The sequence below is a fragment of the Grampus griseus genome (assembly GCF_964374135.1).
Source record: "Grampus griseus genome assembly, chromosome: X".
Classification (NCBI taxonomy): domain Eukaryota; kingdom Metazoa; phylum Chordata; class Mammalia; order Artiodactyla; family Delphinidae; genus Grampus; species Grampus griseus.
Window position 1 is genome coordinate 16232539 of NC_138999.1, and position 17517 is coordinate 16250055.

Sequence of the window (17517 nt, forward strand, 5' to 3'; positions counted from 1 at the left end):
ATCACAGAAAAAAAGGAAGAGGTCAAATTCAGATTTTCATTGACAAATGCACCCTCTGCTCTAATTACCTTCTAGTTCCCTCTGACGTAGGCCAGTCTCAGGGGAAAAGCCTGCATAAACTAAACCATCCTCCGTGACCGTGGACCCCACATACACCCTCTACCTATCTTGGCTGAACAAACCTTAAGAAGCGATATGCCATCAGGGACTGCAAAAAGCCAAGGTTCAAATCTATTCTTAGCAGGAAAGTATCTGAATTTAAAAGCAAAGTGCCCTTCAAACAAACAATTTAAGAATAAATTATAATGATCTCACTACATGTTTATATAAAACAAGAAAGACGGATGATGTATAGGATTTTAGTTCATTAAAAACTTTTGAACATTATTTTATTGAAATGTCTTAAAAGGAGTAAGTAAAACTTACTAAGTTTTACTTAGTAAGTAAAGTAAACTTTTACTTAGTAAGTAAGTAAACTTTCTACTGTGGTTTAAAAGTATCTGATTTCCGGGCTTCCCTGGTGGCGCAGTGGTTGGGAGTCCACCTGCTGATGCAGGGGACACGGGTCTGTGCCCCAGTCCGGGAAGATCCCACATGCCGCGGAGCGGCTGGGCCCGTGAGCCATGGCCGCTGAGCCGGCGCGCCGGAGCCTGTGCTCCGCAACGGGAGAGGCCACAACGGTGAGAGGCCCGCGTACCGCAAAAAAAAAAAAAAAGAAAAAAAGAAGTATCTGATTTCCAAAGCAAAGCATTCGTCAGTGAAACGATATGATGGCAAATGACTTACCATATAGTAATCCTGAGACTGTACTGGCTCATGCCGGTCCTTAAATATATTCCAGGTTATCTGTAAGCCTATCTTGCTCCCAGCGGAAAATAAGAAATAATGAATATAAGTAAGGTTGGCTGTGCCTAAATGAAAACAACTAGATTTTAGAACAATTTTCCTGCTACAGACATTGTAAAAAAAAAAAAAAAATCTGATTGGATTTATGGCAACACTGGCCATCTAAAAGCCACCTAAAAACAACAGAGCCTAGATTTACTGGACAGGAGGCACCTCTAGTAACTCCTACCAGAATTTAGATCTTACTTCATCCACTGCTGCTCAATTCCAACATACTTGAGGGCAGGTCAATGGAAAGAATCTGTGAAGTGGAGGAGACAGCCTACGAATTCAGTGTCAGGAAGTCAACAAATCCTTACCAAGTGCCACGTGGGATGGGTACTAGTTGCTTGGAGTATTAAGTTTCAACTGGGAGTGGGGTTGGGGGAGAGTGGGGACGTCAGTAAACTATATCCTGTCCCCCATATTTTGCTTTCTAGTATCTTTTTTTTGGTAAGAATGACCTAAAAATAAATCATTTTTATACTTTATAAGTACAATTGAGATATGTCCATTTACCAGTTTTTTCAAAAGAAAGATGCCATATATAAGCAAACTATGTTTACTCACAGAGGTGAATGGATTCACTGGGCTTAATTTCAGACCACTCACAGTGAAGTATCTGTGATATAAAGTATAGCATAATTTAAGTCACGTATATGTTGCTCTTCCACTAACAAGAGAAAAAAACTGTGTAGCATTATGCTGCAAACTAGGGTGCATTCGTCACTTCAAATGGCAACAGTGTCGCCATCATCATCCGTGATGCCACACTTCACAGTTTCGCCTCCGGGCTCCCTGGGAGCCTCTGACTATACTACCTCATACTTTCACCTTCGGCAGCTTCCTTCCACTCTTTTATAAAGGGATCTGCTTTGACATGACTCTCTTTGGCAAACTTTTTGCGACATATTTCTTAAAGGCTTTTCTAAGCAGCAGCTAATGACCTCCTCTTCCAAAAGTTCTGTGTCATACATCACCTTCAAGATGTGGGCAGCTTTAGAGAAGGAGAACTTGATGTACTGCTACTGCACACTGTGATGAGGGTAATGCTGAGCTTTCCTGTTTATACTGGCAAAATTGTAGGAAATTTCTTAATTTGTTCTCTTAATCGTCTCATTAAAATGACCACCAGTCAACACAAGAGGACCCTTGGCTTTTACATCTACTTCAACGATACCCTCTTTCTTTTTAACAGAATCAACTGCTCCTTCAAGGTCATCACTAGGTGCCGGGCCTTTTGCTGAGTTTTCACCCATTCTGCGCTCTAAGCTTCCCAAGTGGTGTGCATCCCCACAGCCTGTGGAGGGCAACTGAGTTCATTTGGTGGTGGTGATGGTGGTGACTCGTTGCTAGATATGGGGCCATTTTTCTTTCTCTTTAAGCCTTCTAATTTCCTTTTTTCCCCCCCATGTACTCGTTTCCTTTTTCTTAGGTGGTTCTTTGAGAATGAATATGCAGCCCTTATGATCTGCATCAAGCATGCCTCACTAGCCACAGGCTTTACAAAAATTACTTAGCAAGAACAAGTATTTTGGATGCAAGGTTTTCATTCTCAAGACAGAGAACACGTTTTTTAATGAACCCACCCACCAAGTCTTGAAACTTTAGCCTTGTGAGATCCAACGACAATCCAATGGTCATTCTAAACATCAAAATGGTCTTTGCTCCCAGCTCACAACCAATTGTGAGGGATACACTGGAGGCCAATCAAGCACCTTTATCATGTCAACCATCTCCTTTTGTTCCATTTTTTCTATTTCTTTTGCCCCCCAACCTTAACAGTCACACAGAGTATCAGGTATGGACAGAACTGGTCTGATACAATGCAGCTGGCATTGAGGCTATTTTTGCTTACTGGTAAGCTTGGTAAGATGCAGAGATATTTTATCATATTCTGGTTACTACTGCTGCGTGAAAAAATCACCTCAAAATTTAATGGTACAAGTTTGAGTTCTGGTTCCAAGTTAAGATGGAATAAATACATCCCACCCTGTCTTCTCCATGAATGCAGCTATAAAAACTAGACAGAGTGGATGGAATAGCTATTTTAGGAGTGTGAAAAGTAAGTGGTAGCAAGCAGCCTGGAGAAGACGACTAGATTTCAGAGAACCACCAAATCGACAGCCAGTTCCACATTTTCCCCCAGTCTCCCCCAGCCTGGCCTAAAGGCAGCCTGAAACCCAGAACTGGGCGTTAGGTGCGGACACAGAGAGCATCAGGAGAAACCCTCTAGAAAAAGGCAGGAAAGGGGCCTCCTAATGCTCAGAGAGAGTGAGGGAATTCTCTACGTCTTCCTCTTCCTTGTCCTCTTGTACCCCCAGGCCCCCTGCAATCCCGCAGTGGTGACAGCAGAGACAGTCAGTGGCAGAGCGGGCCCACAGGTGCCTGGAACTCCGAGAGGGGAATCTTTTGCTCTAGTTGAAGGAGCTGTGGTCCCAAGGGTGGTGGCGGTGAATCTCCATTGCTTTTTTTTCTCCTTCTGAATGCCTGGCCTCAGACATGGGCCCAGTTGTGGGAAGTGTGAGGCCGAATGGAATAACTGGCCACAGGACTGAAAAGGCAGCCCCAGTTAACCAGAGAAATCACAAAGCTGAAGAGCACTAAAAGGGCTTTGAAGTCAGAACTGACACTACTGAAACGGACCTTGGCAACTTGAAACAACTAGGCCGACTGCCTGCTAAAGCAAAAATATCAACAGACTCCATAGGATATAAACAAGGGCCAGAATCTCATAAAATAATATTCAAAATGCTCAGGATAGGCTCCTCAATTACTTGGCATTCAAAGACGCAGGAAAATGTCAACTCACATGAGAAAAGACAATGGACAGACTCCAATGACAAGATGACCCAGACATGAGAATTATCTGACAATGACTTTAAAGCAGTTATTATAAAAAGTCTCCAAGAAGTGAGGGTAAACACTCCTGAAAAGAATGGAAAAAATAGAAAGTCTTAACAACTAAAGAGCCAAATGCAACTTTTAGGAACGAAAATTTTAATAAGCAAAAGAAAAAACTCACTAGAGGGGCTCACAAGAAGAATGGAGATGATAGAGGGTCAGTGAAATTAAAGACGGTTCAATGGAAATGATCCAGTCTGAACAACAGAAAAAAGACAAAGGGTTTAGGCCCAAATGCAGAAAGATCTCCTAGGGACTTCCCTGGTGGCACAGTGGTTAGGAATCCGCCTGCCAATACAGGGGACACGGGTTTGAGCCCAGGTCCGGGAAGATCCCACATGCCGCAGAGCAACTAAGCCCGTGCACCACAACTACTGAGCCTGTGCTCTAGAGCCTGTGCTCCGCAAATGAGAGAAGCCACCGCAATAAGAGGCCCATGCACTGCAACGAAGGGTAGCCCCCGCTCGCCGCAACTAGAGAAAGCCGGCACACAGCAATGAATACCCAATGCAGCCAAAAATAAATAAATAAATTTATTTAAATAAAAAAGAAAGATCTCCTAGAAATCAAGACCCTCTCCCAAAGACCCATAAACCAATAGGAAAAAAGGGGGGAGGGTTATAGATAGATAGCGCTCAGAAAAAAAGGGAAATACGCTCAACTTTGCTCAGAGTAAGAGAAATACAAACTAAAACTAATTGAGATATCATCCCTCAACCATCAGGTTAACAAGAGTCTAAAATATTGGCAACCTATTTTATTACTGAGGCTGTAAAGAAAGATAATGGTATAACCCACAGATAGGAACCTGACACTGTTTACCAAAATTACAGGTGCATTTATTCTTTAATTCACAAATACCACTTTGGGCTACCTAGTCACAAATACACCCATACATGTATTAAATGGCCCATGTATGAAGTTATTCATCGCAGCTTAGTAGCAAAAAACTATACATCCAGGTGTCCCGTAAAAAAGGTATTGGTAGAATAAACAATGATACATCCACCCAATGAAGTACTATTCAGCTATAAAGAAGAATAAGGAAGATTCCCATATTCTGATTTGGAAAGGTGTCCTGGCTAAACTGTATTTGGTCTGGTACCTTTTAAGTAAGAAAGGGAGAATAAGAATGCCAGACAGTACATATTTTCGGCTCTGTGGGCCACACAGTCTCCGCCATTGTAGCCCCAAAGTGGCCACAGGAGAATGGATGCGTTCCAATAAAACTTTAGTTACAAAATAAAGGCAGCCAGCTTGCAGGTTGTAGCTTGCTGACAACGGACATAAAGAAACACTGAAAGGATAAATAAGAAACTAAAAAAACTTAGAGGAAACAGCACAGATGGGATAAAAACAGATAAATTGGACTTCAAAATTAAAAACTCATGCGTTAAAGAACAGCATCAAGAAAGTTAAGAGATAAATCACCGAACGGGAGAAATATTTGCAAATCGTATGCCTGACAAGGGATTATGTCTCCAGATTATATAAAGGATTCTTACAGCTCAACAAGATGTCAAATAGCCCAACTGAAAAAAAGGACAAAGGATTTGAATAGACATTTCTGCAAAGATATACAAATGGTCAATAAACACATGAAAAGACATTCAACATCCTTAGTCATCAAGGAAATTCAAGTCAAAACCAAAATGAGATAGCACTTCAAACCTACTAGGATGGCTATAATTTAAAAAAGAAAGACAGAAAATAACAAGTGTTGGTGAGGATGTGGTGAAATTGGAACGCTCACACATTGCTGATGGGAATGTAAAATGGTGCAGCTGCTTTGGAAAATTTTTCTGGAAAGGAGTTCCTCAAAAGGTTAAATATAAGGTGGATGCAACCCAAGTGTCCATCAATGGATGAATGGATAAACAAAATGTGGTCTATCCATACAGCAGAATATTATTCAGCCTTAAAAAGGAAGGAAATTCTGACACATGCTACAACATGGATGAACTTTGAGGACATTATGCTAAATGAAAAAAGCCAGCCACACACACACCCAGAACACTGTACGATTACACTTACAAAACGTACCTAGAGTAGTCAAACTCAGAGACAGAAAGTAGAATGGTGGTTACTGGTAGCTGGGGGAAGGGCAGAGTGGGGAATCGCGGTTTAATGGGTACAGAGTTCTCGTTTTGTAAGATGAAAGAGTTCTGGAGACTGGTTACACAACAATATGAATGTACCACACTACTGAAAGGCACACTTAGAAACAGTTAAGATGGTAAATTTTATGATGTGTTTCTTTATCACAATAAAAAACTTGTAAGAGAACATTAGAGTTACCATATGACCCAGAAATCCCACTGCTAGGTGTATACCCAAGAGAAATGCAAACACAAGTCCACACAAAAACTTGTAGCATTATTCACAACAGCCCAAACTGAAAATAAGCCCATCAACGGAAGGATGGAAAAATACAATGTGGTGTATCCATACAACAAAATACTATTCAGCAATAAAATGTAATGAAGTACCGATACATACCACAACATGGATGAATCTTGAAAACACATTAAGTGAAAGAAGACAGTCACAACGAACCAGCATTACACGATTCCATTTATATTGAATAAACAAATCTCTAGAGACAGATAGTTGTTACTCCTGGCCAGGCTGGCAAACAGAAGCGATCATACTCTGAGGTGCTGTCGGCATTCACTTGTCTTTTTTGATCCACGTGCTGGGTTACATGGTGTGTACAGTTTGTGAAAAGTCACAGAGCAGTACACAAGACTGTACCCTTTCCTGTATATATGCTATACCTCAATTAGAAGGAAAAATCAAGAGCTCATCACAAAGCGGGGTTTTGTGCCTTCTCACCTCCTTTCTGCAGCACAGGACCAGGAATGGAGTTAGCATGGATCTCCAACCTCAAAACTTAGGGAAAAAAATTTTTTTTTAACCAACTGCAGAACTATAACACGACCCTACAACAGGATGATCGTCCAAAGGATGTGAGCCCCCAGTCTTTACTATTTCACAGAGCACATTTCCTTCCATACTGAGGTTCTGGTGTGTTTATTGCTGGGAGCAAAAGGAAGGCAAAGACATGGGGGACTGACATTTACTGAGCACTTACTAAGTTCAGGGCACTTGCTTGAATCTCTACCTAAAGGTTTGTTAAATGGGGGTCAGAGATGTTAAGTAAGTTATCCAGGGTCACACAGCCTATAAACGACAGGGCAGAAATTAAAACCTGATCCGTAAAGCCAATGTCCTTTCCCCTCTGCCACTCGTATTGCTGGGCGCAGTGGGATACAACGATGGAACACATGTTGGTAAAGTTTCATCACGGATCTGTTTTGTCACTTTTTACTCCAGAAGGCAGAAAGGCAATTTGCCTAAAGGACAACCTGCATTTCATACACGTTCCTGGATGGTGAGATGAAAGAGAGGCAGCCATGGTCCTGCCAGCTAGACTCCAAGTCCTGGGAGTACTCATCCAGGGGCAAGACCCATCTCCCGGATGTTTAAAGCAAGGTGTCAGGCTTGGTTTATCCAAAGTCACCTGTGTCAAACTGAATTTGAGATGAATCACAGCCCTCAATGTAAAAGCTAAAACTATAAAGCTTTCAGAAGAACACGTAGAAGAGGAGCCTCAAAACCACAACCTGGACGTAGGCAAAGATTTCTTAGACAGGACACAGAAGGCAAACTTAACAGGAAAAGAGCCTAAATTAGATTTAATCAAAGTTAAAATTTTCTGCTCATCAAATGTCACAAGTAGATGAATAAGCAAGCCACAGTCTGGGAGCAAATGTTCACAAAGTATACTTCCGACAAAGCACTTGAATCGGAATACATAAAGAACTCTTCTAATTCAATAATAAGATGACAACCCAACTAAACGGGTAAACGGCTTGAACAGACATCTCACAAAGGAAGGTGTGTGCATGGCTAAACAGCACATGAAAAGGTGCTCAACATCACTGATCATCAGGGAAAGGTGACTTAAAACCATAATGAGAAACCACCACACCCCCCAACTAGCAGGGCCAAAATAGAAAAGCCCAGCAATACAAAGTGCTGGTGAGGGTACGAAGCCACGGGAACGCTTGGTGCACCGGTGCTAGGAATATAAAATGGTACCACTTTGAAAAAAAGTTTGGAAGTTGCTTTAATAGTTTAACATACACCTACCCTTTGATCCAGCCATTCCACTCCGAGGTATTTACCCGAGAGGAATAAAAAACATTTGCCATTAAAAAGACCTACATACAAATGTTCACAGTAGCTTGATTTATAATAGCCCCAAACTGGGAACAACCCAAACGTCCTTCAACAGGAGAATAGCTAAACCAACTGTGATATATTCACGCAATGGAATAGTACTTGGCATTAAAAAGGAACAAGCTACTGGTAACAGCAACAGTACGGATGAATCTCAAAAAAGTCACGCTGAGTGAAGGAAGCCCGACACTGAAGAGTACACACTGCCTGAGTCCATTTACACAAAACTCTAGAAAAGGCAAATCTAATCTAAGCATAAGAGTCATCGCCCGGGGCCAGGAATGGGAGTGGAAAGGGGAACGAGTGGGAGGGGACATAAGGCAACTTTCTGGGCAGATGGAAACTATATTGTGATAGGATTTGCTTACCTAGGTTTAGCCGTTTCTCAAGGTTGTACAACTAAGATTTGTGCATTTCAATGTATATACATTTTTATACTAACAATGTTGAAACGTATAATCAAGTACGGGGTGGGGAGAGGTCAAGAAGAAATAAAGACGGCAGAATATTAATAATTGTTGAAGCTGCGTAATGCACATGCTTGAAATTTTCCATAATAAAAAAATTGAAGAAAAAAATCATTTACATCGAATGCTCCCGCTCTCCCCCTGCCCCTCCGTGTCCAGTTCTGCCTGGCCGCTGGGCTGCCCTCCCGCAGCCCCAGCTCCTGAGTGAACTCTGCTTCCTGCCAAGGTCTGCCGCTTGACTCCTTTCTGCTCTACAACTCCCCACCGCCAACCAAGCCCCTATAACCGCCAGGCATTTTTGGCAAGCCCTGTCACACCCAATAGCTCAAAACCTGTTCAAGGGACTGGGAAACAACAAGCTTTCCAGCTTGCTTTTCAAGAGTTCAGTCCTCTCCCGCCTACACTGTCTGACCAGGATTTAAACAGCACCTATCTCAAAGCCTGATACTTAGAAGGCTTTAAAAGATAGTTTATGGCTTGTATTCCAAAAATACGTCTGTAAGTTGACAACTGGGAACTGAACATGCATTTTCCTGCATAACAAATAATATACAGCCAGTAATGCAGTGGTCCAGTCCACAAGTATCTATCTACCCACTGTATGCACTCAAGGCTCCAACAGCAATGCCTCAATTCAATGCTACAGGTGCAATGCTTCTCTCATCAGTCAGTTCACATGACTAAAAGTTGAGGAAAGTTCCAGGCTCAATGCTGAGTCAGTAGCAGTAAAAGTGGTTCAAAAGGAAGGAGGCTCCGGGAAGGGCCCCTCTGAGCAAGCCAGAAGCCACGTGCAGCAGAGGACAGCTGAGGTCCGGCCAGCGGCTCGTGTGCACGGGTCCCTGGGTGTACAGTCATTGTTGCCTGAGCCGGCTGGTGGGGAGAGAGGAAAAGTGGGAGAAGGCTTCTGACTTACAGCCCCATCTTTAATCTCCTATTGCACTTGCTTGAAATAAAATCACATTTATATTATAGAAAATAAACATTATAGAACATGTGGACAAACAACAAGAACCAGTCTGCCCAGCACACAATCCAAACCACTGTTTCCATTCCAGTGTGGCCGGTGTGAGCTCTTCTAGTCTCTTCTATTAGATATGTACCACCCAGAAATGTGTCGTTACGATGTACCTTATTTTTTAATAAAATCACAATCGCACTATGCCTGGCCACCATTTTCACCTTGGTTTCTATAGGAAACCACATTCTGATTTCCTTTTGAGGGTGCCCAACAAATTTTGCTTCATCTCGACAGGAGAAACCAAGTGTCATCTGTGTCCACTGAGAGTTATTCTAAAAAGGAGCTGGATACATATTCCTAGGAAACACTCAAAGTGTAGCAAAGAAAAGTGCATCTGGTTCCCTGCCATTGAAGAGTTCACTGTCTGGCAGAAGATCAACCATTAAATCAATAATTATTTAATCGCAATTGTGTTACTTGCTAGGAAAGAAAACCACAGTGTGTGTACAACTGACGGGGGGCGGGAGAAGTTCGTGAAGGCTTCTGTGAAGACCTGAGATGTGAAGGCTGAAGGAGCTTTGGGCAGAGGAGGACTGCCAGGTGGTGGAGGGTGCCAGGATACGGTGGCTTCTAAGCAGATGACATGGACTGGAATGCACCGAGATTGGCCCAACCTTGAAAGACCAGTTACAAAGCTGCTGACAGTAAGCTGGGTGAGAGAAGCCAATGCTTGGACCAAGATGGTGGCAGGCATTTCTAGCAGAACGCACAGCACGCTATATTAGTCAGGGTGAGCTAGGCTGTGCTGCCACATCAGACAAATCCCCCAAATTCCAGGGGCTTCACTGCCATCTTGAACACACAACCTTCAAGTTTGCCATGACAGAGGCAAACTTCCCTGGTAGAGAGAAGGGAAGCAGGTTTGAAAACCATTTGGAAGCAACAGGCTGGATTTGGCCATGAGGGACAGGGTGGAGTCAAGAATGACTCCTAGGTTTCTGACTTGAACTGCTAAATCGATGATTTCACTCATCAAAGTTTACTTACATAAGGGAAGGCAATGTCTAATATTGCCCTTACATTCTGCTGGAACTATTGATAGATTTGGCCAGTCTCCTGACCATGTATAGGTGGCACACCAAACGTGCATTCTACGACCACCACAGCCATGTGTCCACAGGACTGTCTTCCTTGGAACTTCGTGCATTTTCCAGAATGGTGAGGAAAGGGTATGCACCAAATTATTAGAAGTCTTAAGACACCTTTAAGTCGCTCTCGCTCTCTCTTTTCTTTTCTAATATTTATTTATTTATTGGGCTGTGCCGGGTCTTAGCTGCAGCATGCGGAACCTTTTCAGTTGCAGCATGCGGGATCTAGTTCCCTAACCAGGGACTGAACCCGGGCCCCCTGCATTCGGAGTGTGGATTCTTAGCCACTGGACCACCGGGGAAGACCCTACGTCTCTTTCTTAAGCAGGAGCCAATGCACCTGTGGATTAAGCCCATTAAAGTCAGCTGAGAGATACATTCAGGCATTTCTAGCAGAACGCACAGCAAGCTATATTAGTCAGGATGAGCTACGCGACGCTGCCACATCAGACAAATCCCCCAAATTCCAGGGGCTTAACTGCCATCTTGAACACACAACCTTCAAGTTTGCCATGACAGAGGCAAAGAGAGATGGAGGCGGCGTATCATCTAACTCTCAGTCGCTTTCAAAGTGACACTTGTTGATGCTGCTCACATTTCATTGGCCAGCACTCGTCAAAAGAACCCCAGCTAACTGCAAAGGAGATTAGGCAATGTGGAAGACTCTACGGAAGCCTGGTGGGCACGCTCTATGCCACATAACGCATCAAGCGAACGAAGAATCCATGAATAACATCATAGAAGGTGAAGCGAGACACAACCCACATGAAGGGCAGAGAATGGAACTAGAGCTGGCCTTATTTTAAACCATTATATATCCTTTTTTGTTGCAAAAATCCCAATCTTACTGTTGGCTAAAAACTAACAGAATCACTCCAGTGTCATTTAATACAAAAGGAAAAAATTACCTAGCCTCCAAAACCAGTGAAACCAGGGAAGAAGCTAGAATGTCTCCTCCCATGGCTGGTATGAACCTGATGGCCCAAGCATTTCCATTCCATTTTCTTGGCCCACAGCAGCATAGTGAGGGGCCCCACGATTGGCATATATTTTTACCAGTGACAGTCCATTACATGAGATGACACATGACCTGACTTTCTCTTGGAAAGGCATGCCCTAGGAGACAACTTTCTAGCAGTTGGGCTATATTTTCATAACCCAAGTTGCACTCTCTTACCACTATAAAAACCACCCCCAGGGCTTCCCTGGTGGTGCAGTGGTTGAGAGTCCGCCTGCCGATGTAGGGGACATGGGTTCGTGCCCCGGTCCGGGAAGTTCCCACATGCCGCGGAGCGGCTGGGCCCGTGAGCCATGGCCACTGAGCCTGCGCGTCCGGAGCCTGTGCTCCGCAACGGGAGAGGCCACAACAGCGAGAGGCCCGCGTAACGCAAAAAAAAGAAAAGAAAAGAAAAAAAACCCACCCCCAAGTCTTAGGAGCCTGACTAAATAAAAGCTTCTCTCTTGCTTATGCAAAATCCAAAGTGGATGATCCTGGTCCTACAGCTATCCTCAAAAGAGTGGTTCAGGGATCCAGGTACCTTCCATCATGTGCTACTGCCATCTTCTACAGCCAGCCTCCAAGGGCCCCACGGAGACCACAGAAAGGGATGAGAGAGTACGAGAAGATCTACAGATATGCCAACGCCTTGGCCCAAAGTGACAGACATGACTAATACTCACATTTCATTGGCCAGAACTAGTTATATGGCCCACATAGACTCAAAGGGTGCTGGAAAATGTAGTCCCTGCTTCCCAGCAACAAGTAGGAGAATCAACCTCCTGACCACCTAGCTACCTCTGCCACTTTGTATCCTCTAAATGACTCTTGCCAGAAAAGGGGAATCATCAGGACACAGCAAAGTCAAGTAACTAACCTGGAGACTGATGTCTTGGTCTTTTAATCAATGTTCAGGAAATGCAAGGATTTCCTGCTGCAGGTGGCAATACCTCCCAACGTTTAAAATCACTGTGAACATAGCTGAAGAAAAAAATCAGAAGCAGGGCCCCCGAGTCAGGAAAGTAGCATGTATGTGAGGCTCAGAGAGGAGGGAGGGCAGGCAGAGTCAGGCACATCAGGTATGGGAAGCTCACCTGAGTCCCAGGTCCTGATCAAAGGGGCCGTTCTTGTCACTGGAGCAGTTAATAGCTAACTCAATAACCACAATAAATGTATTCAACTACAGCATCCTGGGAGAACAGTTTCTGTGGTCAAGATGTTTGGGAAAGCATGAGACAGAGTTACCCAAGTTTCCTTCCTGTAGGATGTCCGAGTTTTCCATACATTCACAAGCACTGAGAACCTCCAGGAGGGAGACACAGCACGCACCCGAGGAAGCTGCTCTGTGCAAACACACCCAACACACACAGTACATTAGCTAAAGTCGTGACTATGAATTCTGTTCAAGTAGAGAAATGGGCACCTCAACAAAAGGCGCCAAGGCATATTCAGAAAAGGCGGTTTCTTCTAAAAAACAAAAAAAGAGAGACATGTTTTGTTCTCCAAATCCTAGAAGTAACCGAGTGATGGACCCTCACTTGCTGAATTTGATAGCTTTACTGAATTTGAGACTCTCATCTTTGAGGATGGATGCTGGATGTTAAAAACAAACAAACAAACAAACAAAAAACCCAAAAGAAACAAACAAAAAACCAGGTCCTTCTATGGGCCAAAGGCACACAGAGATGAGCGCCACCTCTGCTAAAAGTAAAAAGAACGTCCCTCAAAAAATTAAACATAGAATTACCGTTTGACACAGTAATTCCACGTCCCGGTATACACCCAAAAATGTGAAAGCAGAGACTTGAACAGAAATTTATCCACCATGGTCATTACAGCATTATTCACCATAGCCTAAGACATCACGCTAAGTGAAATAAGTCAGTCACAGAAAGACAAATACTGTATGATTCCACTCATATGAGGCATCTAGAGGAGTCAAATTCACAGAGACAGAGGGTAGGACAGTGGGTAGCAGGGGCTGGGGGAGTGAGGAGTGGCAAGTTATTAAGGAGTACAGAGATTCTGTTTGGGATGATGAAAAAGTTCTGGAAATGGAGAGTGGGGATGACTGCACAGCAGTGCGACTGTACTTAATGACTCTGAAATCCACACTTAAAAATGGTTTCAACGGCAAATTTTATATTACGTACACTTTACCATAATTTTTTTTTAAAAAAAAAGCCAATGAGCTGCTCATCAGCCCTCATGGCTTACGGCGGTTTTCTTTCACAACAGTGCCCATGTGCCCCCTTGCATGGGTTGATAGCTCTCCTGCAGCCCATCAAATCACCCAAGCACCGGTGACACATAACCTCCCATTCAGACCCTCAAAGGACCACATAAAACTGCACAAGGAGATGGAAAACACGATCCAACCCAGCCTTGACTCATTATGACAACAGGAGATGGGAAGTGCTTAAATTTCACATCTACGATCCCCCCGCCCGCCCGAAACACACCTGGGACAGTTCAACAGTTCTTGGAGAGCAAGGTTGTAGAACTTCTACAAAAAAGCCAAAGTGACAGATTTATATCTTTTTGGTGGAGACACCAAAAAGCTGTGAATGGCAGAGATCAGGAAGCCGGGGTGGGGGCGTGGTGTCTGTTTAAATCCGTGAACCGACTTCTTGGAGTTTCGTATATTGTTTGTCAAACCTATGAAAAGAACTTACTGGTTATGATGATGTACTGAAAAACGATTTATTCAAGACCAGGCCAAGGTCAACCAACGGAGGTACATACTGCAGCTGAAAATTCTAGGCAATGAGGACCCAGAACGAAGGCTTGTTTTACACACACACACACACACACACACACACAGAGAGAGAGAGAGAAGCAAAGCCACTGCACGCCAAGTTTCAGAGTCGGCACCAGCAGGCAAGAGGCTACAGCTGTGCCTAATGGCCAAATGGACATTTAACCATTCAAAGAGTCTGTTCAAACTCCATTTTCAGCAGAGAATGAACAGAAGTCGAGAAAACCGAGTGGTTCCAGGTGAAATGGGCTCCTGAACAACTTTTCTAAAAAAGATGTTGCACTGAAGAGTCTACTCTGAGTGATCAGAAACATCCAGGGAGTGTTTTCAAAGGCCCACCAGCCACTTGTTTAAACAAGCTTGTTAAACAGCTTCCAGCTGGGGAGGATTTGCTCTGCAGAAAACAGATCCCGGCAAAGAATGGATGGTAATAAAGCTAGCTTACCATCTCATCAGCACGGTGTGGCCGCCGCCATTTACCTTCTCACAAGCTTTTGGGGTTAGGGCAGGCATGTTACTCCTGTTTGACCAGTGGAGAAACCAAGGCACAGGGTCTCCCAGGTGAACTACTGTCCCACAATGCTTGTGAATATCACCCAAGTGCCAGAGGCTTGTCACATAGCTTCCAAAGGTTCGGTAAGGAAAACAGCCAAGCAACAATCAGTTCCACACCTGGAGGAACTCGTGCCAATCAAAAGTACTGATTTAAGGCTGGGTTCTTCTGGCACACTTATTACAGTGAGCTGAGTGTCCCGTTCCGGCAACGGAGGAGATCCTGAAGCCGGGAATGTTTGTGCACTACAGGATAAAATATATCTGTCACACTGGTAGTAGAGCACAGCCCCACTGTCAATCTGTGTTAAGTGTGCAAAAGAACACCGGGGCATTTCTAAGAGACGCCCCCTTCCCCCGTCCCCCACTGTAATAGACCATTACCCACCCTTGACTGCAAAATGGAATCATGTGGGAAGCATTCGACAATCCTGAGGCCTCAGATTCTGATGTCATTGGTCTGGGATAGTCTGGGCATTACGAGTTTGAAAAGCTCCCACAGGTGATTCTAACGTGTAGCCAGGGTTGGGACCCACAGGAGTGAGAAACTAACAGTTGAATAACTAGTGGAGGGCGGGGAACTCAGCCTCGACTGGGTTACAGGCTGTTTCTTGGATCATCTGACGTTTAAGAAAACTGAAGAATAAAGAACTATGAATGCCAGGGGCCTCTGTTTTCTTACCTGTAAAGGGTACAAGGCTACCTACTCTGCCCTCCCCAAAAGGTGGGGCGGTCCTGTAAAAAGAGTCAGCTGGTGCTAGTATGGGAAGGAAGAGATGGTGCTTCGGTGGCGTGGGCGAAGATAAGGAAAACTGGGAGGAATGGGGTGGGGGCGAAAGGGGACACCGCCTCACCTGCGTCGTAGAAGGCGTCGAGCACGGCTGTCTCCCCAAAGTCGAGCTCCCCGAAGGGCACGAAGGTGAGGTGGGCGCCCTCGGCCTCGCAGGCCCGCAGCAAGCACCGCCGCGCCCCCGCCTCGGGGCCGCCGGCCGCGCCACCCTGGGGGCTCTCGCTGCGCACGTACACGGCCCGCAGAGCCCGCCGCGGCCCGCCCCCGCCCTCGCCTCCAGCCCCCTCGCCCTTGGCCACCCCCTCGGGCTCCAGCGGCCACGCCGGCCCCGCCGCGCCCTCGTCCCCCGGCGGCAGCGGGCACTGTGCGGACTCGGCCGCCACCCCAAGCTCCCCAGCCGGGGGAGCCCCGCCGCCGCTCTCCATGTGGCGTCCCTGCGCGCCATTCCTTGTCCCACCTCCGCGCGAGTGGCCGGCGGCGGTGGCACCTGCTCCTGCGACGCGGGAAGGGAGCTGGGGAAGCCAGCGCCCGCCGGTGGCCCCGCGACGGGCAGGCGACGGCGTGGCCCCTCGGCTACATGCAGAAGCTCCAGCCCCGCAGCCCCCGAGCGCCCTTTGAAGGCTCGGGAGGGAGGGGCGGGGTCTTCGGACGTCAGGGCGAGCGGAGGGCGGGGGGAGGTCCGGGAAGGGCGGCGGGGCAGGAGCCCGCCGGGCGCCCCCTGCCGCCTCCCCCGGGCAGCGCCCTAAGAAGGGCGGATTCACGAATTTCAGGGTTTTGCTGTTGTTGCCGTCCCTCCAGCCTTAGGAGTCCCATTTTTTTCCCTCAAAACAATTTGAGGCTTTTCAAGCAGAGTAAAAGCTCTTTCAAAGCGCCAGCTGGATGTAAATCTTCAATTCCAAACTAAATACAGATGTAGTGTTAACCCAGAATCGAGATAAGATGCTTATTTAAAATACCTCTGAGTTTGTACTCCTTGTCCCCAGTTGCCAAGAGCATGGCCCTCCTGAGCTCATGCCCTGGAGACCCGCTTGTCCTGACTTTCACTGTGACCTTGACAAAAGCACCGTGATGCACCAGCATCAAATTTTGTTGGCCTGGAAAATACACTCCAAGTAGCCTGCCTGCCGGATCTAAGAAATGCTGTGAACCCAAAGGGCTCTTTACTCTGGATCTTACCCACCTCATGATTTTAGGCCCAAGTATTAAAAAGTAGTATTACCACTGCAGGTAGTACTTGTATTTATTTAAAAGGTAGGATGCACTGGACGTTGTCACAAGGTTTTGGGGTTTTGGTGGTTTTCTTTTCTTTCTGCGGTACGCGGGCCTCTCACTGTTGTGGCCTCTCCCGTTGCAGAGCACAGGCTCCGGACGCGCAGGCTCAGCGGCCATGGCTCACGGGCCCAGCTGCTCCGCGGCATGTGGGATCTCCCCGGACCGTGGCACGAACCCATGTCCCCTGCATCGGCAGGCGGACTCTCAACCACTGCGCCGCCAAGGAAGCCCGTTTTCATTTTTAATAATAGTTTTATTGAGATATAACTCACAAACCATCCAATTAACCCATTTAAATAGTTTAGTTTATCCGTGGAGTTGAGCAGCCATCATCATACTGTTTTAGAACATTTTCATCACCCCCCAGAAAACCCCAGTACCCATCAACAACAGTCTCTCTCCACCTCCCACAACACCCCTCAGCCCCAGGCAACCACCAATCTACTTACTGTCTCTATAGATTTGGCTGTTCTGGACATTTCCTATAAATGGAATCATACAATGTGTGGATAGAGGTTTTCATTTGTTCTGGGTGTATACC

At 45.6% G+C, this 17517-nt stretch overlaps 1 protein-coding gene across 1 annotated transcript in view; it reads right to left on the reverse strand.

Moving 5' to 3' along the window:
* MAP3K15 (mitogen-activated protein kinase kinase kinase 15) overlaps positions 1 to 16129 on the reverse strand; it is a gene marked incomplete at both ends in the record, with an annotated part of 147938 nt that extends 131809 nt beyond the window's left edge. Inside the window, 1 exon segment of the mRNA XM_082680871.1 lies at positions 15769 to 16129. Coding sequence (XP_082536997.1) covers positions 15769 to 16129 — 361 coding nt within the window.
* Between the last annotated feature and the right edge of the window lie 1388 nt (positions 16130 to 17517).